This window comes from Dermacentor variabilis, chromosome 10 (assembly GCF_050947875.1).
Source record: "Dermacentor variabilis isolate Ectoservices chromosome 10, ASM5094787v1, whole genome shotgun sequence".
In the NCBI taxonomy this organism is placed as follows: Eukaryota; Metazoa; Arthropoda; class Arachnida; order Ixodida; family Ixodidae; genus Dermacentor; species Dermacentor variabilis.
This window is the reverse complement of record NC_134577.1, coordinates 11,479,594-11,501,645: the sequence shown is the minus strand read 5'-3', so window position 1 is coordinate 11,501,645 and position 22,052 is coordinate 11,479,594. Positions and strand designations below refer to the sequence as shown.

General features: G+C 39.5%; 1 protein-coding gene across 7 annotated transcripts in view; it reads right to left on the bottom strand.

Moving 5' to 3' along the window:
- Positions 1-22,052, bottom strand: part of bt (projectin protein bent) — a 243,329-nt gene that overhangs the window by 147,621 nt on the left and 73,656 nt on the right. For all 7 annotated transcript variants that reach the window (XM_075671547.1, XM_075671549.1, XM_075671550.1 and 4 more), the window contains 15 exons: positions 20,614-20,755; positions 19,391-19,520; positions 14,290-14,474; positions 13,794-13,809; positions 13,172-13,382; positions 12,727-12,817; positions 12,251-12,477; positions 9,234-9,324; positions 8,027-8,247; positions 7,338-7,428; positions 4,066-4,362; positions 2,013-2,064; positions 1,811-1,859; positions 1,645-1,721; positions 167-333 (listed from right to left, as the gene is read on the bottom strand). In XM_075671547.1, the coding sequence (XP_075527662.1) occupies positions 167-333; positions 1,645-1,721; positions 1,811-1,859; positions 2,013-2,064; positions 4,066-4,362; positions 7,338-7,428; positions 8,027-8,247; positions 9,234-9,324; positions 12,251-12,477; positions 12,727-12,817; positions 13,172-13,382; positions 13,794-13,809; positions 14,290-14,474; positions 19,391-19,520; positions 20,614-20,755 (2,047 nt within the window). The remainder of the gene's footprint in view (positions 1-166; positions 334-1,644; positions 1,722-1,810; positions 1,860-2,012; positions 2,065-4,065; positions 4,363-7,337; positions 7,429-8,026; positions 8,248-9,233; positions 9,325-12,250; positions 12,478-12,726; positions 12,818-13,171; positions 13,383-13,793; positions 13,810-14,289; positions 14,475-19,390; positions 19,521-20,613; positions 20,756-22,052) is intronic.

Genomic DNA, 22,052 nt, shown 5'->3' with positions numbered 1-22,052 from the left:
ATGTGACCCCTTAGTTGTAAAGTTTGTCTGTAGCAAGAGTGTGACTCGCTGCATTGTCGTCAACTCCATATTATTGGAGGTTGGGATTCCTTCAAGCCACTGCTGCGGCTTTTTCCCCAAACCTCCTCTATTTTTTATGGAAACAATGAAGAAAGAAAAGCCCAACCTGTGACAATGAGCTCAGCTGAGGACTCTTCCTTGCCAAACTCATTTGTGAACTCGACTGTGTAGTTTCCAGCCATGTCCTTGGTAGCTGGAGAGAACACAAGCTTGGCAGTGGAGCCATCAAACGTGATGCGTGTGGTGGTTGTCTCCCGGACAACCCTCTTGTTCCTGGGCAAAGGAGAGCAGTCGAAGAAAGCAATGAGCCTACACTGAAATTTTATGAATTTGAAAACAAAGCTGAAGTACACATCTCTGTCCATTACTTAGTGAGTGAGCTGGTTAATGTAAGTATGTAATGTAAGCTCATGCTCAGCTTTGAAACATTTCATAGTTGAAGGCACTGGATCAATTCGACCACTTGGGTTATTTTTTTAATGTGCGCTGAAAACTCAGTACATAAGTGTCTCTGCATCCAATCCTGTCAGGACATAGTCAAAGAGGCAGGAGTTGGAACTGTGGCCATGCGTCACAATCAGTGTCGCTATGCCGTGAGCCACCATGGGTGGTGAGCAAAGTAAGCAACAGTGATAGTAATAAACCACGCTCTTTATCACACATAACAACCAAGTATTCAGCTAAGAACAACTAGAGACACAAGACAAAGATTTGTTATCTACCATAGAAGCTAATGCAACATAGCTATCCTGAAGAACCATGTACTTGTTTTTCAGGAAGTGCATGTGCTGGAACTGAAAGGGAATTGAAACTACACTTCAGTGCGTAATCAATGCAGTGCAGCTCTCACTTCTACATTGCACAGCCGGGATGCAAGAAAATTATTAAAATATTTTAAGTAAACTTTCTTGTTCTTCTTCCTTGTTCTGTAAGCTATTGTTGCTTGTAGACAAGGTAGACAGAGAAGAAAATGTAAATGACCGTCAAAGATTAGTCAGCAGGTTAGTGCAGTGATGTACAGTCGTGTGCAATGTAACTTGCAACACTCCTGCATGTGGTCGAAGGGGCTCCAGGTCTCCGTGGCGGCTTTAACATGTGAAATAGCGGTTTAATGAATACCACTAATTGAAGCTGTGTTTAGGTCTAGAACGTACTCTGTGCCTGTGCAGCTGTACAGTCTTGAAGCCCCTTTAACCGTGGGCACCAGTGTTGCAGGTCATATTGCAGGTGACTGCATACGTCCAACCTACTCTTTCTTGTCCTTGTTTTAAGCTCAAGAATGTAGCACACTGTAGCTAGATCTTTGTTGTTTCCTCTTGAACAAAGAACCACTTAGTATCTTATTTACTAGTAATATTTAATAAGCTTACTCCTTCGATCCAGAACCTTAAAACAAAAGAGCTAATCCCTAGCCTTCAAACTAGCAACTTCAGTAGTCCTTGCTGCTGCTACCTTGTAGAAGATGAGAAAGAAAAAAGAACAAAGAAGCCAGCCAAGAAATTTTGTGAACAATTCTACTGAGTGTTTAACAGTCAATGAATGTACTGTACTAGGAAGGTCACTGGAAAATTCCAAGACACTCACTTCATCCACATGACTGTGACCTTGGTGACAGATTCAACACGGCAGACGAATTCACAGGTCTTGCCTTCTTCAACAGTCTGAAGCAGACAAAAGAACAAATAAAGCATGTAGCCATCAACTGTAAGTCTGACAAAGAACAAAATACAGTCTGGTGCATTCAACCTACCTGGGAAGCCAGCATCTGCACAATCTTTGGTTTCTCGCCCTTGGGCTTTCTGCAAAGGTACATGCCACAGTACACTTAATACTAAACATGCCACAAGAGTTGAGTTCATTTCAACCTAGTCACACAATAAATCCTAAATCCAATGCAGTGAGCTTTATGTTCAACGAAATAAAATTTGCAAAAAAAGAAGAAGACAACTCACGGCTCTTCTTTTTTCTTCTCAGGTTCTTTCTTTTCAGGCTCTTTCTTTTCCTCTGAAATGTGGAAGAGAAAGTCGCCACAAGATCAAAAACAAGGCAATGCTCAAACATGCATAGGTGTGCTTAGACAACGATTTGTGTCCCTTCGTATAGCAGAATAAAGCTAAAACAGAAAACATTAGCCCTGATTATTAATCAGACTATGCAGGCGGTGTTCAGTAAATACATAGTGGCAGCAAAAGTGAAGCAAACGATTGGGAGAGATGTTGTAGCGCTGCTAAATTTCGGAATGTAGGTACACATGTAAAATCAAAGCAGCAAAACATCATGTCTTGTACTAAAGTGTAGGTTATGAGCTCCCTGTTGCACACATGTTATGTCGATGTCCCTATTTGAATTTTTTGCATTTGCCTTTTCCAGTATTCCCGCCCTGCCACAAAGGGCCATTTGATGCAAGTGAATTAATAAATTGAGATTTTGACACAGAAAAAAATATGCTATGTTCATTCAGACATGGTACAGTTGAACTTTGTTGTAGCTAGCTGCATTCACAAGAAAATACCTTTGTTATATCCGACACTGACTAAAAGCATATACACAGTCAAGTCCACTTATAATGATCTCAGTTATAAGAATGCTTGGTTATTATGGAGATAATATGACGGACTATGCAGACTATGGCAGCGGACTATGGCAGCACATGTTGACTATGTGGACTACGGCAGCACAATTTCCCGCATGCTCCTCTGAGCTCCTTTAGATAAACAGGGCAGTACAGCTGAGGAAATTATAAAGTTGGGCTGGACGAAGGTTGCTGCACAATGTATCAAAAACAGTTTCTGTAAGGCCGCATTTCTGTGTGAGGGGCATGAGAGTCTGGAAGTGTGTAGCTCAGGAGGAATGATGATTTATGGTAGTGCATCACAGAAGCGAAGTCGAGCTATACTGACGTCGATTGGGATGACCTCATCAAAGTGGACGACAAAGCTGACGCTGTGAAGTCATGCACATTGTTCTTGAGGTTCACTGCTTCTGTCAGCAATGAATTTGCTGAAGAAAGTGAGGAGATTACAAGACCGGTACCATTGCATGTAAGTGTGTCAACCATGGTTGAGCACATAACATTGCTGAAAAAGGCTCGTCTGATGAGAAGCTCTTGTTCATGAGCACTTGTCCACTTTAAAACATCTGGAAGCTTTGATTATTGCATCGGCATTGAAGAAGCAAAGCAACTTTACAACTACTTTTGAAAACAAACTCTCTGCCATTTCATTGTCTTATTTTTTTTATTATTATTATGAATGCTTGGCTATAACAAATGCATCCTGCGTGACCGTGATGTGTGTTATAAGTGATATATTCGTTATATACTGACATCGTTGAGAAACACTTTATATTTATTTCATAATATCTGATAGCTCATTATATTCGTGTTTACTATACTGAGGTTCAACTGTGCAAAATAAAAGCATTGAGTAAAATCTTTTCAGTAGAATCACCTAAGAGCTCTTGACTAACAGAAAATTAGAGTTCCTGAATGCATACTTGCCAACCTGTGAGCTTCAGCATTTATAAGTACCCTGCAGGCACAACAGTGGAAGGAGAGAGAGAAAGAATGGTACAAATTTCTTTTTTTTTTTTTGCTTTCCCTGAACAAACATTTATTGTGGGATACATAAGCACTTTACTAACGATGATTTACCTTGAGACACAGCACACAAACAGCAATAAACATTAAACACCACAATCTGATTAGCAACACACTGTTTTTAGGTCACAGTGACCTTTTCAGAAACTTTGCTTTGCCAATTTCCCTTGTTTCAGTATCTGTTCACTTGAAGCAAGTACCCCCTATGGTTTCCTTTAATAATCAGAAAGAAGACTTTCGAGGGTATGGTTGAAGATTGATAAGGAAAACTACTTTGCGAACAAGATTTAATTTTTGTAAAACTTGACAGAACATTTGTAAAACCATAAGAGCTCAAATTCATAATGTTTATGGAAAATTCGGGAGAGTTGGCGTGTATGTGAGCATACTCTAACAGGTTGCCTCACCTTCGAGATCGACAGCAACTGTCTGAGACGCAGCCTCGCCCTTGACGTTTTTAGCAACCAGCTTGTAGACGCCCTTGTCTTGAGCAGCCGGCTTGTCGATTTCCAGTGCCACCGCAAACTCACCCTGGGACACCTGGCGGATGTGCACCTGGTGGCGCGTGTCCTCACGCACCTGTGTGTTCTCCTTGAACCAGACCACCTCAGGCTTGTTGGTGGACTGCACATGGCATTCGATGATGATTGTCTTGTGCAGCTCCCGCCGAACCACTTTGGGGCGCTCCTTGATCACGGGAGCCACTGCAAGGCATGCAGAGGACAGCATGTTTCAGGAGGATGGGCATAAAGTGACGTCCAAGAAACTATTCCACCTCGAGCCCTAAATTGAAATACCAATGGAAGCCACATAGCCTTCCTTTTATTATAAACTAAAATTCATAATATTCTATATGAAATATAAGCATAATTTTGTACAGAGGAAATGAAATGAAGTGATGAGGCAAGGAAATATGCATGTAGGTGATGTGCACAGTACTGTACAAAATAGTACTAAAATAGTACTAATAAGTAGTAATAAATAGTACAAAAGCCCTCACTAGCAGTCTTTTTGTGCAGTAGAGATGATCACGGCCTTGAATTTAACCCTAAAAAGCTTGAACATCATTTGACATTTAAAAAAATTAAAATAACTTATTCACATTTATTTCTGGCTTTGGAGAGTACAATGGTAAGAAGAAAACTGTGAAATGACAATAAGGTAAGCATTACTTATTGTGGCAATTAATTAATTAGTAATTGATTTGCTAAACAATCCACAAATGACAACTCCTTCCAGTATATCAAACGTTAGTATGGGTTCTACATTGGGTTTCCAGCACTTTGGGTATCGAATTCAGCATATCAAAAGTCCACCAATATGTTATGGGGAGGTTGAGAGTATACAATGACTGTATTTACAATATATGTACAAGATGAGTCAGAGTAGTTAAGATGGCTGACCACCAACAACACGCAGCAGCCAGTGTCCCGCGATCTTCTTCCTCCTTCCTCTTCTTTTATCCTTCCGTAACAATACATTGGGCTTTGTGGAGAGACAATGAAGGTGTCTATTTAGGCTTCTTACAAGTGCCCTTGAGCCCTCAAGTATAGAATGACATTTGCATGTACATGAAGAACAGAAAGGGCAATTGTAAAGGTTTGTTTATTTGTACTAATAGTATTGTTATTGTTTGGAGGGTTATGTTAGTTGGAATTTAACATTATAATCTTCTCGTCCAGGTTTTTAGTGCCCTACAATCACTTATGATAGATTTACACATTTTACTGTGAACACCTGTGAAAACACCTGTGCATCGACATTTTATACACATAAAGAAGTGGCGCTCAGGTCTTTAAGATGGTGCCTTCATCAATGAGCATACTTGGAATAAAGCCAGCAGGTACTATATCTTTGAAATTATAACCAAAAAGAAAGCTAGAACCGTGTCTCAAGCTTGGCATGCACCATGCAACATAGTGTTGTGTTATATTTTTCTGTATCAGGGCATTACAGTAGTTTTTGTGTGTAACACAATTCCTTGTCTTCTGTATCGAATTGTGCAAACATGAAACAATAAACATGGAAAAGATGAGAACCATATGTTTGGGTAGTATTTAAATGTGCACCTTGAGGTGAGAGTGCTTACAGGAATAAGCAACCATACAGAAGTCAAATGAGAAAAATGTATATAAAAACATAGTAAAACTAAAACATCAAGTGAAAGAAAATTGAGAACAATCAAAATGAAATATGCAAGTAGGAAGCAGCAAAGCTGCAAGGATGCAGTTTTAAACAGATTTCCAAATAATAATAATAATAATAATAATAATAATAATAATAATAATAATAATAATAATAATAATAATAATAATAATAATGATGATGATGATGATGATGATGATGATGATGATGATGATGATGATGATGATGATGATGATGATGATGATCCTAATGCAAGTGGAAGGGCAGCATCTGAAGCAGCAACTACCAGTGAAGTACAACACGGTGGTTTTCTTATGTTTACCAGCCTTTAAGGCATAAGATTCAGCAGAGATACCAGCAGTCATAGAGGCATTATGTAATGAAGGAGTACGGGACGCTTACGTAAATATCTTGGAAAGTGTATACAGAGATTCCACAGCTACCTTAATTCTCAACAAGGAAAGCAGGAAGATACCTATAAAGAAAAGGGTCAGACAAAGAGACACAATCTCTCCAATGCTATTCACTGCGTGCTTGGAAGAAGTATTCAGGCTATTAAACTGGGAAGGCTTAGGAGTAAGGATCAATGGCGAATATCTCAGCAACCTTCTATTTTATCCTTTTCAGCAACACTGGGGACGAGCTACAACAAATGATTGAGGACCTTAACAGAGAGAGTATAGGAGTGGGTTTGAAGATTAATATGCAGCAGACAAAGATAATGATCAATTGCCGGGCAAGGGAACAAGAGTTCAGGATCACCAGTCAGCCTCCAGAGTCAGTGAAGGAGTATGCTTACCTAGGTTAATTACTCACAGGAGACCCTGATCATGAGAAGAAAATTTACAGAAGAATAAAAAGGGGTTGCAGTACATTCGGCAGACACTGCCAGGTCCTGACTGGAAGCTTACCACTATCATTGAAAAGAAAGGTGTACAATCAATGCATTCTACCAGTGCTAAAATATGGGGCAGAAACTTGGGGACTGACAAGAAAGCTCGAAAACAAGTTAAGGACCGCGCAAAAAGCGATGGAACGAAGAATGTTACGCATAATGTTAAGAAACAGGAAGAGAGTGGTGTGAATCAGAGAGCAAACAGGGATAGCCGATATTCCAGTTGACATTAAGAGAAAGAAATGGAGCTGGGCAGGTCATGTAATGCGTAGTTTAGATAACAGGTGGACCATTAGGGTTACAGAATGGATGCCAAGAGAAGGGAAGCGCAGTCGAGGACGGCAGCAGACTAGGTGGGGTGATGAAATTGGGAAATTTGCAGGTGCTAGTTGGAGTTGGTTGGCGCAGGACAGGGGTAATTGGAGATTGCAGGGAGAGGCCTTCGTCCTGCAGTGGACATAAAATAGGCTGACGATGATAATAATGAACACTTCCAACACATTAAACATTAATTTGTAAAGCTATTCAGTTTTCTTGAAATGCAGATCCATCAAACCAGAATCAATATGGACAATTTCAAATGTGTAAAAAATCGCTATTGTTTCAAACAACAGAAAAGTACAAATAAATGATGCTTACACTCAATGTTGAGAGTCAGGTTTGCATTGCTCTCGCCTGCTTCATTCTTAACATTGCACTTGTAGATCCCAGCATCTGAAAACTCAGGATCCTAGAACATAGCAAGAACACGCATTACGTCAACTTAGAAAAAGTTCTGAAGAACAAAAACTGCATACATTAAATTTCAAGAAGCAACAATGTGTAAAAAAAAAATGGGCATCAATTCTCAAGGCTTGCTGATAAATGACAAGTGTACAGCACAGGAAAAGAAAAGCTCTATCTATTCCTTTTGCAAACATTTAGACTGGTATCTATGCTACTTGCATATCGCTTTAGCATCCGATGAGTAATGTGCGTATTTTAAAAGGTGGCTGCAAACAAAAAGTTCCACAACAAATACCAGGCCATATAATATACTACAAGCAGGCCCATATATCCTTTGAACACCTTTCATACCCCTGTGCAAGCTGCTCTCTTTTTTCTTTTTTTATCCATCTAGGAAACGAACTGCCTCAATACAATTTGTCAATTCTGAATGTTTACCTAAAGCATTAAATTTCCTAGCTTTTCAGTATTTGCATATCTAGGAAGCGAGAAACGAGGGCTCCAACAACACCCTCTGGAAGGCAGTAGAATTTCCTTCAAGGCCAGAAGTGTTTAGGCAGCCCTCAGTGCATTGTAGAGCTTGTAGAAGTTGCTGCACTCACGCGAAGCTCCAGCCGAATGTGGTAGACATCTTTGTCCTGGTTGATGATCTGCTTGATGCGCTTATTGTCGGCGACAGAGATGCCCTCCTTCAACCAGGTGATGGTTGGCTTGGGGTCAGCACGCACCTTGCACTCCATGATGATCAGCTTGCCTTCCTCCTCGGCTGTGATCTGTGGCTTCTCCACAAATGATGGCGCCACTCCAGTCGGTGCAGCAGCACCTGAGATGTCATCAATAGAATGACTGATGTCAGCACCAGAGGAATGTCTGTTTACACACTCAGCAAGCGTGTAAAAAACAAGCAGACGTGGTCATTGATTGCGACTGATTGTTAGAGCATCCGAAAGTTGCACCTGAGCTGTGAGACGTGCCTTACTGGGAGCTCTGGATTGGTGTTGATCTGCTGCATGTTTTTTAACCACCACCATTATCATACTATATTGTTGTGAGAGTGGCCAAGTGCTATTCTAGAACACTGTAGTAGGCTATCTTGCAGTGAACTGGCTTTCTGAGTATTAGTCAGGAAGTTCTTATACTTACTTTCATGACAGGCACTTAAGCACCAAATAACCTAAAATTTAAATGAAGTACAGTTAAACCTCGATATAGCAATGTTGGTAAAATTAGCAATTTGCTTCATTATATCAAAATTTCGTTGTATTGAAATTTGACCTTTTATGCAAATAAGTACAGCCGGCGATCGATTTTTCTCACACAGAAAGGGGCTGCAGAACTTTCCGAATTATCGGGCAATTGAAGAAAGCAGATTTGAATGAGAAAACAATTAATTTTGATAAATTTGAGAGTCCGCAACGAATGATGCTGTTTCATGCCACGTATGTGGACTATATCTTGACATCAGCGGTACGAATTAAGCGAAGCCAGCCACGCTTTCGTGTGCGCTCCGCCCCCGCGGCTGATAGTGTCGGCAGCGGGGAGTGAATGCTTCGTCTGCCCCTCGCTCCAACGGTATTTGCGCACGCTCAGAATACAGAGCTCTTAAGTTTTTTTATGCAACTGCAAAGCAGCAACAGCCTCTGTTCTGAACTTCTTTTAACAAAAAGACCATGACTAAAAACTTTTGAAAGAGCGTTCTTTTCAACTTGAAGCTATCCCACCTTTACTTGAAGCTTACAACTCTAATTATGAAGTCAAGTGCACAAGGACTCTCTGTCCATAAGTTTACTGTATTCAGTCACAACTTACCAGCAATGTTGAGGTTGAGATTGGCATTTATTTCTCCGTCTTCATTTTTAATGTTGCACTTGTACGGACCTCCGTCTTCCTTTCCGGGACCCTAATTCACCCAGAAGAAACAGAGCATCTCTAGCTTTCCAATCATGAGAGAAACAAAGCAAATACTATACACACACCTGTCTAAAGTAAATGCTATGATGTTAAACTGATACTATAAAAGTAATCTTTTTAATAGAGAGCAATTCAGTGTCTCACCATGGAGCTGCTATTCTAGAATAGGGGATGTGGTGCTATACAATTCAGTTTAGCACAATTTACACGATTTGTTTTTTGTGCACAAGATAAGGCTGCTGGTACGACAGAAACAATTTTTAAATAGGCCAATGTTTTCCTTACTGTCTGCCAAGGCTGGTACACATTAAAGTAACATATTCCCAGTAACGTTATCCCATGGTTCAGGCAGTAAAGCTTATAATAATTACAACAGCAGAAAAGTTTTTTTTTTTCCCTGTACATATACCAAGTCTTTTCCTTTGTTTTTTTTTTTACTTCAAAGAGGTTTTCTTTCTTTAAGATCACCTCTGACAGATAACACTGTTCTGGCTTTCTAGATGTATTTCAGGAATGGGCAAAAATTACAAATTGCGATGTCTTCGTAGCTAATTAGAGAAATTCCTCAATTATCCTTTTAATGATCCACTTCAATGACTCACATGTTGCAATTGTGAAATTGAAGCAGAGAATAAGTGAAAAGCCCAACTTTCAAGGTATCCAGCCTTATAAAGTGTGCTACAACGTACAAAGGTATTCGAATAAACAGTTTCCCAAAAGCATGCACAAAGCAGTGTGGAATGATCTTAAATGAAGTGCATTGTAATTTCTTAGCAGATTTTGGGAGTGAATATCCTGAAAGTGGTGACAGACTTTCCATTTATGTTAAGCAGACATGATATCGCTAGTACTAGGATTCAATTTTACAATTACAACATGTGTCCTAAAGTGAAAAATTAAAAAAACTTAATTAGTGAATATTTCTAGTTAGCCACGGGATTTGTCATGCAAGTAATGTCGGCTTCTTTGGGTAACCAAACTAAGCAAGTATATTTACGCTAAAAAATTAAAATTAATATCTGAGTTTTTATGTTGCAGAACCCCGATATGATTATGAAGCACATTGTAGTGGGAGACTCCGGATTAAATTTGACCACCCGGGGTTAATACTAATGCAAATACCAAGTCGACGTGAACTGTTAAAATACGTTTTCCACAAACCTTGCAGCATTTGTTTCGGGCCAAGAAAAGACTTGGTTTACGAGAAAATTGCATCTGAAGGACAAACATGTTTAGCACAATTCAAATCGCCCGCCCCTAAGCGAGGAGTGGCGACTTTGTATGTGCCATCACCACCCTTACTGCTATCGGTGAGTAAAATGGTGCCTGACAAATGGAACTGTGGTTTCCTGAGCAAAATGCCAACACATGGCCATGGAGAAACCGAGCCATGACAGAGTGTTCGATTCGCCGATGCAGCTGCTCTTGGTGAAGTGGCAAGGACCATTCGGGAATCCCACGACATCACATGGGTGTGGCATTCTCTGCTACTTGCAGTTTGTGTGAGTTTCGTGAGCTAGCAAAACAAGCGCAGCACTATGCGATAATGAAACTGCTGAAACATGCAAGCGCAGCTAGCACAGTGATAAAAACGAAACATTTCAATCGCTCGCATCATTGTCAATGGTAACATCAATAAGTTCTTTTTTCTAAAGCTCAAATAGAACTGAACCAGCAGCATTTTTTTTTTGTCTCGTAATGCAATACAATTATCTTTTTCTTACGAGTGGTTGAGTACCAGTGACAGAATTATAATGAGGAGTACTTTCGTCATTGGGCTAGTGCTTGAACGTCCTAGGGGAGACTACTCGTGTCCTGCATTTACCTCAATTTCTCTATTACTAAAGCTCTGTTCACAATAATATTGACGCCTTAGATGTTCTCAGGCATTAATCTAGCACTTTAGCTTTACTTATATTTGCCTTTACTGTCCCTTTAATGTGCACCCAATGCATGGTGCGTGAGTGTTTTTGCATTTCGTCATTATCGAAATGTGGCCACCACAGCTGGAATTTCATCCCGTGCCCTCGGACTTAGCAGCTCAATGCCAAAGCTAATCCCCCACCAGGGTGGGTGATTGCGCTACATGTTCAGGATATCTTGATAACAAAAAGAAGTCACAGTTTTGCACAAATGACAAAGCATCGACTGCAATAGTAAATTATTAGAAAGTTATACGAAGTGAGGATAATAGGTTTATCGGCCGTATAAACTTATGAACATTAGCTTACTAACTAAATTAGTAAGCATGGTGCCACACGTGCATGACAAATGTGAACACATCTCACTCAATGACAGCGGGCACTTGCTGTCAAAACACTGACGTGAGGAAGTACGGCAGCAGCAGTGAGCTAATTTATCTTTGTGCTGCCTCTTGCTTCAACACAAACTAAGCAGCAAGAACACAGCGCACACAAAGCTATCAGAATTCGGCACACCTAGCTTCTGTCCTCATGACAGATCGCTTTCGAGATAGGGCCCGCACAGCTGCATTTGGCTGCCGGAGTAGAAACCTGCCCGTCTCTGGTGCCTTGCGCACAATGGAAGACGGTGCGCTTCCTCCGTGTCTTCTTCTCTTACACGTGTGAGATCAAGCTACCACTCTTGGCTCACCCTCACAAGCTTTCACTCTCACATACAGCGTACAGTGCTCAGCCACGATCTTATCGCACTTTGACTTTATACGAAAGATCACAGCAATGCCGACGCAAACGGCGGAAATGTGTCTGAAGTGTCTACATAACTGCTATGGCAATAAACAAAAATAAGATATACACACAACATATGCAACAAATGGCAATTTACTGTTTTTCTTCTAAGTATTCAGTGTGACCAAAATGATGATCAAAATGTGATCAAAAGGCTTGTCTCTGTTTACACTCTTCCATTTCAAAGTGCTTTGCAAGTCCACTCACCGTGATCTCTAGGGTGATGATGAACTCGCCACCGTCCTTGACCATCTTCGACTTTATGTGGGGGGCTTCGCGGACAGGGTTGCCAGCATGGAGCCACGTAAACTGGGGGGCAGTCTTGGATTTTACGTGGCACTCCATGATGATCACCGCGCCGGAGTCCTTTGGAATGATTTTTGGCTTCTCTGTGAAAACTGGGGGCTCGCCCGGTGGCTTGGGTGGTTCTGCACCTGCATGACCGACAGCTCAGTTGCTTCTTGTGCAGTTGGGTGTGCCATCACACGCAAACATTAATGACAGAATTCCAGTGAACCACAACTTGGTATGTAAACTCACTGAAGATATTGTGAACATAACGGGAGCTAAGTAAAGAACATAAAAGATACCTTGTCATTCCTTAGACGCCTATGCTTAACAACATTTAGCACTCTGAGTCTCCAATATATGCCTGCAGCAGCAAACAGCAAGAATGCACGTACCTTGAAGGTTTAGTGTAATGTTGGCATTGCTATCTCCGAGGTCATTTACAGCATTACAGCGGTAGTTGCCGCCATCTTCTGTTGTCGGGTCCTGGACATTAAAAAATAATGTGACTTCTTAGTGGCAAACACTGCAACCCAAGCCTCTGCATATAAAGCAGAGGCAGTAGAACAGTACCAATTTTCTTTTCCTCTTTCTCTGTACGTTTTGAAGTTCAAGTTTTTGCTGCATTCTGCCCGTAGTGAGCAAGTCATGTGAACTCTTAGGGAGAAGTTTAGATGAAATTATACCTTTGACATCTTTTGAATGAATTTCAAAAGAAAGTTGGTTGATTTGTTCTCTAGTTAAAAATAAAAATTGAACTAACTGCAGAGTAGTTTCCCCAGAAAATGGTTCCGCCACTACCTTCTCAAAACAATGAGAGTCAGAGATGTTGATGCTCACCCTAATCTCTAAGCTGAGCAGGTATGTGTGCTTCGCGGTCTCCTTCTTGGACGTCCTGTGTCGCAGGCCATCATTAATCTTCTTATTCCCTAGAAACCAGGAGATCTCTGGGAAAGGGTGAGCTTCGAGGATGCATTCAAGGATGAGGGAGTCGCCTTCCTGGCGAATGGTGGGCTTCTTAGGAAACCGTGGTGCCTTGCCCTCTGGAATCCTGGTGAACCAAATTACCACATGCAACATCAACGTGATCACATGGCACAGATAGAATTCACCTCAATCAACTTCAACACAGTCTTATATTGTGCTTCAGGATTATGTCTCAGGAGTGAACATCCTTTCAGCTTCAATTATTTTTAGTAAAGTAACTACTTTGGACAATGTGTGAATCAGAATTACACTCAGACCCTGCAAAATGCATGCTGCAATAGAAGCGAAAAAGAAAGAGAGGTTCAGTAACTGAAATAGTCATTAATAAACATGTTTCTTTTTATCCGAGAAAGTTCCACAAAATCTTTATGCACCTCAGTGTAAGAGCAACAAAACTTCTTGCACTATTTAATGACCTGTTGCAGCAATGTGCCCATATAGCTTTAATATCAGAAGAAATTTTCCACATGCTTACTTTGGTTTTCCAGAGTCTGAAATAGAAGAGATAAAAATTTCATTAGAAGGCACGCATAAACAAGGCACACAAGTTACTACTGACAAAGTAGTATAATTCAGAAGCAACATAATTGCACATTCTACAAAAGCAACTTAAACATTAGCTTTATGAGTTGAACTTGTCAAACAAGATTCGCAACTTTCCAGTGTCTCTGGGCAACTGTCTACAAGATGCAATTAGCAAACTGACAGCTACTTTGAATGACAAGCTGAAATGAATGACTATCTTCAGTTGTGTCATCAAAAATATGATTCTTAGACTGGCTTATTCAAAACCCAAGAAATAAATGAGAAACAACTAAGGCAAAATGAAAGAAAGCAGCGAGAAAGCACATGACATGCTTATGCATCAAGATTCCTTCACTTGTCGAATTGTCACCATTTCATCAACCAACATTACAACTTTAAAGTAACCTTTCTTATCGACTTGAAGGAAGTAAAGAGATACAACCCACCTTCGAAGTTGAGGGTAATATTGGCGTGACCTTCTCCGTGGTCATTTCGAGCGAGAACCCGGTACTCGCCGCCGTCCTCGGCTTTGACATTGGCCACCTCCAATGCAACTGTGTGGTTGTGCTTGTCGGACACAATTCTGTACTTGTGCCTAGCATCTTCCTTTACCAGGGTACCTTTGTGATACCTGCACGCACATTGGTGGGAGGTAGAAAGTTGTCAGCGATGTTTTGAAGCCTCGCAAGGAAAGCAACAGCTGTGCTTATGTGCAGGCAAGAATAGAATGCCAATCTGGCTTTCACACTTTTTTTTTCTTCTCGTAATGATGGTAGCACCTAATGATATTAAAAGTCCTAGCGATAACGAATACTGCAGTTTTTTGCACTTCAACGTGAGATCAGCACACAACCAGTATGATGATATAACTGCGTCTCCTGACAAATTCTCGTTTACGCTCAATGTCATCATGATTTCTAAAACCTGGTATACTTGTAATAAAGACGTACTTCGCCTACCAGGCTATCAATGCTTCTTTTTTAAAGGACCCTCTTGTTGGGGCGGTGGCTTGCTGCAGCTTATTTCTGAACACTTATCTTGTAACCTTCTCTCAGATTTTTCTGCAATAACACCAGACTATGAAGCTTTAGCGTCAGTACACTATAAGTACATATGTGTGGTTTCGTACTGTCTACCTGATGGCGAAATAGAGGTGTTTTTTGCCTTTCTTGAAAATTTGCTCACCTATGTGCACTCTAACAAGTTACACCTCATCATAGGAGGTCAGTACAACATAAACCTTTTACAGTCAACTGGGACATCCCGTGATTTTCAACTACTGCTCGATTGTTTTGCGTGTACTAATCAGATTGCCAAGCTTACTTGTATCACCTGTAATACCGAAAGCCTTATTGACTTATTTATTACAGTTGGCATAGGTCACTCAACAGTATCTGGTACTATTATTGCAGATATTGGTGATCATTTCCCTATTTACATGCTTTATAAGTGCAATTAACATCCCAATGGCACAAAAATATTAGCTCCAGTATATTACACAGTTCACGAGATTAACAGTAAAACATTAGACAACTTTAGGCATGAGATTACACAAATTGGAATGCTGTTTACGAAAAGAGCTTACCACAGAAGTTTTAAATTTGGAACAGTAAAGGCTCCCAAGAAAGGTAAAAAACAATGGATGACACAAGCATGTCTGGAAATGATTAACAAGAAAAATCTGCTACATGCAAAATTCGTGAGAACAAGAGACCCTAACGATCTCTAGGAATTTAAGCGGCACAGAAATTCTGTAACTAAATACTTGTGAAGAAATAAAGATATGCACTACGAAAACTTCTTTAACATGGCAAGTGCTCATGGTGACATGTTATGGAGAGAGATAAATAAGCTTATTAGCAATCGCTCTTTCAGGAATGATGTACTTGAGATAACTATAGATAATGAGATTGTAAAGGGTGAAGAACTCGCAAATAAATGTAATGAGTACTTCCCCTCACTCGCCTCATGTCAATTATCTCGTACTACTTCTAGTGCCCAGAATAAAGAATACAGGAACTTTTTAGGTGTCCCCAATATAAGCAGTGCATATTTCTTACAAACAACCCCCGAAGAGGTATTCTCTGAATTTATGTCTCTAAATAACACTACCACTTGTGAAATTGATGACATTCAAATTAGACCTAGTAAAGCAGCACTTGATCTTCTGGTACCAGTTCATACCTATTTATTTATTACCTTCTTATCTACAGGAATTTTCCCAGAGTAAATGAAGCGTGCAACAGTTAGCATTTTGTACAAGTCTGGAGATAGAAATATCTCTTCTAACTGTCATCCTATTTCCATACTTCCTGTTTCTTCCAAAGGGTTAGAAAAAATCATGTATCAATGTGTTAGGTCTTTTTGTGAGAAGTATTCTACATGATCTCCTCATCAATTCGATTTCTATCGGGGCATGTCCATGAAACTTACCCTGCTCACACAGAAAGAAATCATACTTAATTCATCAAAAAGAAAATATTAATACTACATGTTTTCATTAATTATTACAAGGCTTTGGGTACTCTATGCAAAATTAAGCCATTATGGTTTTCACCGAACTCCCCTTAACCTACTGAAGTCATATTTATCATAAAGGAAACAGCCCATTTTTGTGAATGAAAGCCAATCCTCTTTATTAAGTATAACATCAGGTTACCACAGGTCAGCATATTATGGCCACTACTGTTTAATATTAATATTAATGATATAACCAGAATCAGCAACTGTGCGGATTTTATCATTTATGCAGATAATACTAGCTTATTTTTCCATGGCATTGATTTAGGTAGATTACAGATAAAGCTAATAATATTCTTAATGATCTTTATGTGGGGTACAGAAAACTCCTTAGTAATGAACTCTACAATATCAAAAGTGGTATTGTTCGCATCTGTACAGAAAGCTGCCTCCTGCAGCTGATATATATATACCTTGGGCCCACAAAAATTCAGGTTGTGAAAGAAGTTACATCATTAAGAATAATTTTTAATGAACATCTAAAGTGGGACCAACATGACATACTGTATAAATTTTGACAAATGCTTCTAGTAAAAATCAAAATTTTGCTTTATAATGCATTATTCTCCTTTCACATAAACTACTGTAGTCTTGTGTGGGGAGATACATATGAAGAAAACAGAAACAATATATTCCTGTTACAGAAAAAAGCAATTTGACATATTGCAAGCAGCCAATACATGCCTACACGAGTGAATTGTTTAGAAATTTTAATATTTTACCAATCCACCAAATACATAGCTTTAACCTCATTATAAAATAAAAGCAAAGCTTGTTATCCAGCAATGCTTGGTTTCCTGAATTATGCAACCTTAGGAAAAATATAGAATCACATTATAATATTAGGCAAAGGCCTTCCTGGTTTGTGCCTTTCTCTCACACTAACTATGGATTAAAGAGACTTGAACACTACATTCCTGCATGCTTATACTTATTAGAAAATAAAAACATTACTATTCTTAACATGTCAAAAAAAGTATGGATGAAGTTTCTAATTAGAAATAGTGGCATGTAGTTCTCTTTGTCTATGTAATCTGTTACACTACTATATGTTTTACATTTTCACACAAAACTGCCCATGTATGTAACGGGCATCCTCCTATGTTGTTGCTTTGTTGATTTCTCACACACGACTTGTAAGCATGTGCAGTACTTCTGCTTGTGTATTGTTGTATCTTTCTGGCTTTCGAGTGTGTTTCAGTTATCTTATATTGTATAACTTATATAATTATTTTTTTTTACTGTGTAATTGAACGCCATGCAACAAAGTGTGTATTTATACATGATTTTGGGTAACTTTGCATAAAGGTGTAAAATATGGAAGTATAAGTGTTGCTTATTCGTATTCTGTGGCTTTACATGCCTAGGAAAATGGGTAGGGGCCTTGCCAAGCTGCTAACTGAGTAGCTTTTTGCTTCCATTTTAGCGTTTTCTTTTTTTCCCCCAATCTTTTTCAAAACCGAGGGGGAAGGGGGAAGAAGAGAAGTGATGAATAAAATTTGATTTGACTTATTTTGTAAATCCAGTCCACATGAGCAAAGCCTGATTCACACTAATGTGCTGTGGGCTCACAGAAGTAAGGCAGCACAAAATAACATTTTTTTTTCTGACCGTCACAGCTCAATTACCGCTGTAATGATGAATGTAACGACATCTACTTGTATAAGGTACACTGGTGAAATCAAAAAGTAATGTCGCACACAACAAAACAACTGACTCAATGACAATGCTTCACAATAAGTTTGATGATCTAGATTTCTAAGGTGTCATTTTCAGGCTGTACAACCAACACATTAGTAACTTATTCAATCCAAAGTAAGCTAATTTCATTTTAAATAACACAGGTTTGTTACTCCAGTGCAACAAAGTAGCATTTGTATACTTTTGTAAGCTCAGTCTAAAGTGACAACCTAGGGTATCAAGAGGATTTCAAGGGAAAACAAGCACTTGAACATGTAACCTCGATCTGAAAACCCAATTTTTTCTCTTGGTGTAGATCACACGTGACTGCAGAGTAGATAAGAAACGATTAATTGACTGACGCTAATGACAGTTTTTGCATACAGACTCAACAGGACTACCTGCGACATTATTGGGGATGACTATTAAAGTACAGTCGACGATCGTTTTTCCGGACGTTTGATTTTTCAGACAGGCCCGATAATTGGGACGCCTTCGCGGCACCGCCACGTAGCCCATACAGAGTCAATGCATAAAAACGTCTTAAATTTCGGACGCGAAAAACCCTCGCCGTCTGATTTTCCAGACTTTCTGCCATGACCGCAGGTCTGAAACGGCATTAATCGAAGCCACCACCGCCGCCATTTTGATTATCTCGCCGCATCGAATTTGTGCTCTCGCACGCAGATCAGCTAGTAGCCGTAGGCACCACCGCGGCAACGCTAGGCATAGCTATTTCAACGTTCGCTTTAAAGCTTCCTAGCTTCCTGCTATTCGGTGCTGTGTTTTTCATTGAAATAAAGCGCCGCTGTTAGCAATTGCACCGACTCCGCCTTTGTAATCCTTGCCAATGGCTTTGAAGCTCGGAAAGCACGGTGCATTGCATAATACCGGTTTCCAAAAGTCAGCTTCGCCTCAATACATAATTGTGACGCGGTGAAACATACCAAGACTGAAAATGATCAATTGTCACGGTACGTTTTTCTTAACTATATACGCGTGCATCCGCCTTCTATTATCACAGTATGAGCACCGAAACGCCTAATAACTGTACTAGCAGGCTTTTATACCTACTTTGGACATGCCTGTAGCGATTTGAGTTCTTGGGGGAAGTAAAAGACGTGCATTCATTTTTTTCGGACTACTCGATTTTTCGGACGTTTTCGCGGCCCCTAGAAAGTCTAAAAAATCGGAAGTTGACTGTACTGTAACCAGCTGGCTTTCTTAACTGGTACTGAAATCTCATTACACATGCGCGTTCATAGTGCCATACTTGGCCCATACTGTATGTACGTTACAGAATGTCAAAGTTGTTCAGCTGAAAAAATCAGGCCTAATGTTATTCACCATTCAATGGCTGGTGTTGGGTCGGCTACACACTGACACTCAAAGATTATTTTGTTTCCATCGTCGGATTGCCGGATGGTCGGTTTTTCAGTGAATGTTGGCTTTGCCCCTTCATCTGGAAGATCATCACCTGCACATGAAGAAGTACAAAAAAGATTCCATTAACAAAAGAAACTCCATGAAACTTGTTGAGGTAAGAGAAATAATGCATGTATCACACAGACATTACAGGCAAATTCAACTAGGCCAACAGGCTTTATTTAGAACATGCTGCAAGGAACATTTTGGTAAAACACCCTATTTGAACTATCACAAGTGGATGGAAGACATGCTGAAAAAATAATTTAAAAAGTGAAAGTGAAAAAAGAAAGAACATGAAGAAATTATATAGAAGGCGATAATTGGGAAATGACAACTGGTGAAGTATTCATTCAGCTTTCGGGCGTACTTTAGCCAAGTCACAAAGATGACTTTTTTATGCCCAGCAGTACAGCAACTAAATTAGGTGCACGATAGCTAATTATATGTGAATTAACTATTTCTGTTTAGCCCTATAGCTGCTTTGTTCACATGTTAAATGTTCAGTGTGAGCTACAGTGCTGCCTGTGTGGTATATTAGTTCATGACTTCAACCTTTAATAAGTCTTTCTGAAAATTTCAGTTTTCAGGTGAAAATTTTTAGTTTTAAAGTCTGGGAGCCATCATACAAAAATGTTTTTTTTTTTAAGATGCATCTAGTACAAGATATATTTGATTTAAGATACATAAAGAACTTTCGTCTTTGGTGCAGACTGCCAACTACTGTTTTCAAAACAACACTTATGAAATTGAAGATGCCTTATAGCAGTACTTTCCAAGAATGAGCAGGTAACTGCACTTTACCTGATGATCATTGTTTCTGCTGAAATACAATGTTGCTCCTCATGTAACAACCTCCAAGTTGGTATTTCAACTACCACCAGAGGCCTAAACAAAATGCCTTTACCTAAAATTGGCTTACTTTAAGTTCCCTCATGCACTATGTTCTCGCTTAGTATACAAAACTTTTTTTCCCCCTAAACGAACAAAGAAAAGTGAGGCAACTAAAAATGGACAGTGCTCTGAAGGAGGTCCTTAAAGGCTACACATTGAACCAGCAACAATGCATAAATGTAGGTGGCAATACAGTCAAACAAACTTTTCACAGCAAAAATAAGAAAACATTATGCAAGTCATAAACTTACTGTCAAAGTTTAGGCTGATGTTGGCATTGCCTTCCCCAAGTTCATTCTTGGCAGTGACTTTGTATTTGCCGGCATCCTCAATGGTGACATCATCTATTTGCAGTGTAACGTGGTAGGAATTTCCATCCCTGTCCATGTGCACCTGTCATAAATATGATTACCTTTATCACACCACTGCTGCTACACCACAACAAAAAAGTGGCCTCTGCATCATGCATACCTGGACACGACAACAAGAGGGGGAAGGGGATAGCAAGCTTTCTTTCTCTTCATTTACCCTGAGCACATACATTTTGACAGAAATGTACACAAATTATTAGTGATGATTTGCGTCTAGATGCAGCACAAAAGCATCAGCAAGTTTGAACCAGTACAAAATCACAAGCAACACATTATCTTTAGAACACAGTGGCTTTTTCAGCAACTTTGCTGTTGCCAATTTCACCTGCTTCATGAAGCTGTTTACATAAACGTGCTTGATACAAGCACCTTTCTTGCATCCTTTCACTATGAGAAGACTTCCATGGGTATGATTGTAGACTGATAAGTAAAAGTTTCTGGCGAACAAAATTTATTTTTTGTAAATATTTATCAAGAATTCATAAAATTCATGAGGCTGAATTAAGAAATCTTGCGGATGATTTGGGATAGTTGGCAGGCAGGTATCTTGTGCACTATTTAATATACTTTCTGTAGGCCTTGCACCACTTTACTATAATTATAGCAGAAACTAAATATGGTTCAATAAAAAAGTCACATTACACTGTTGAATGCACCTAGATGTGGTACATAAGATAACAATATCGTGTGACATGTCTTACATAGGACACACTGGTCACTGCATGAACAAGTGGTGATGAGAATATCCACTAGTGGTTAAAAATAAAGAAGGTCTGCACTGGCATATGCACTGCGATTCCTGCAGGTGTGAGCTGTGTTTTTCACACATAGAAATCATAACAAAAAGCAAGAACAAGCTAATGAGCCAAATTTTAGAGGCCCCTCAAGAGAAACACAGATAGATGCATCTATAACATGTCCATATTGTAGTAATGCTCAGAAAGTGCCTTTTTGTTGAAACTTGTCAAATAATACAAAAAGCCATGTATCATTATTGGTATACTCTTTCACCTGTAGTCTTATAATTCTGCACACACCTTTGATGTATGGCGTGCAATATATAAATGACATTTCAAGCCTGGCAACAGTTCATATTGCTGCTTGTCTTGTCTGTAATTTTCTGTATGTAGCCAACAGAAAATGAAGTTAGAGAAAGTATAGGGGAAATTGTCATGTTTAATCTCTTCATTTCAATTAAAAACAACTAATTTCTCTATGCATCCCTTGAGATCATTGTATCATTGTCTGTTGGCTTCATATGACTGTGACTAGCAAAATTCAGGCCACTCGGTCTTCCTTCTTCTTGTCCCTTTTCGTAT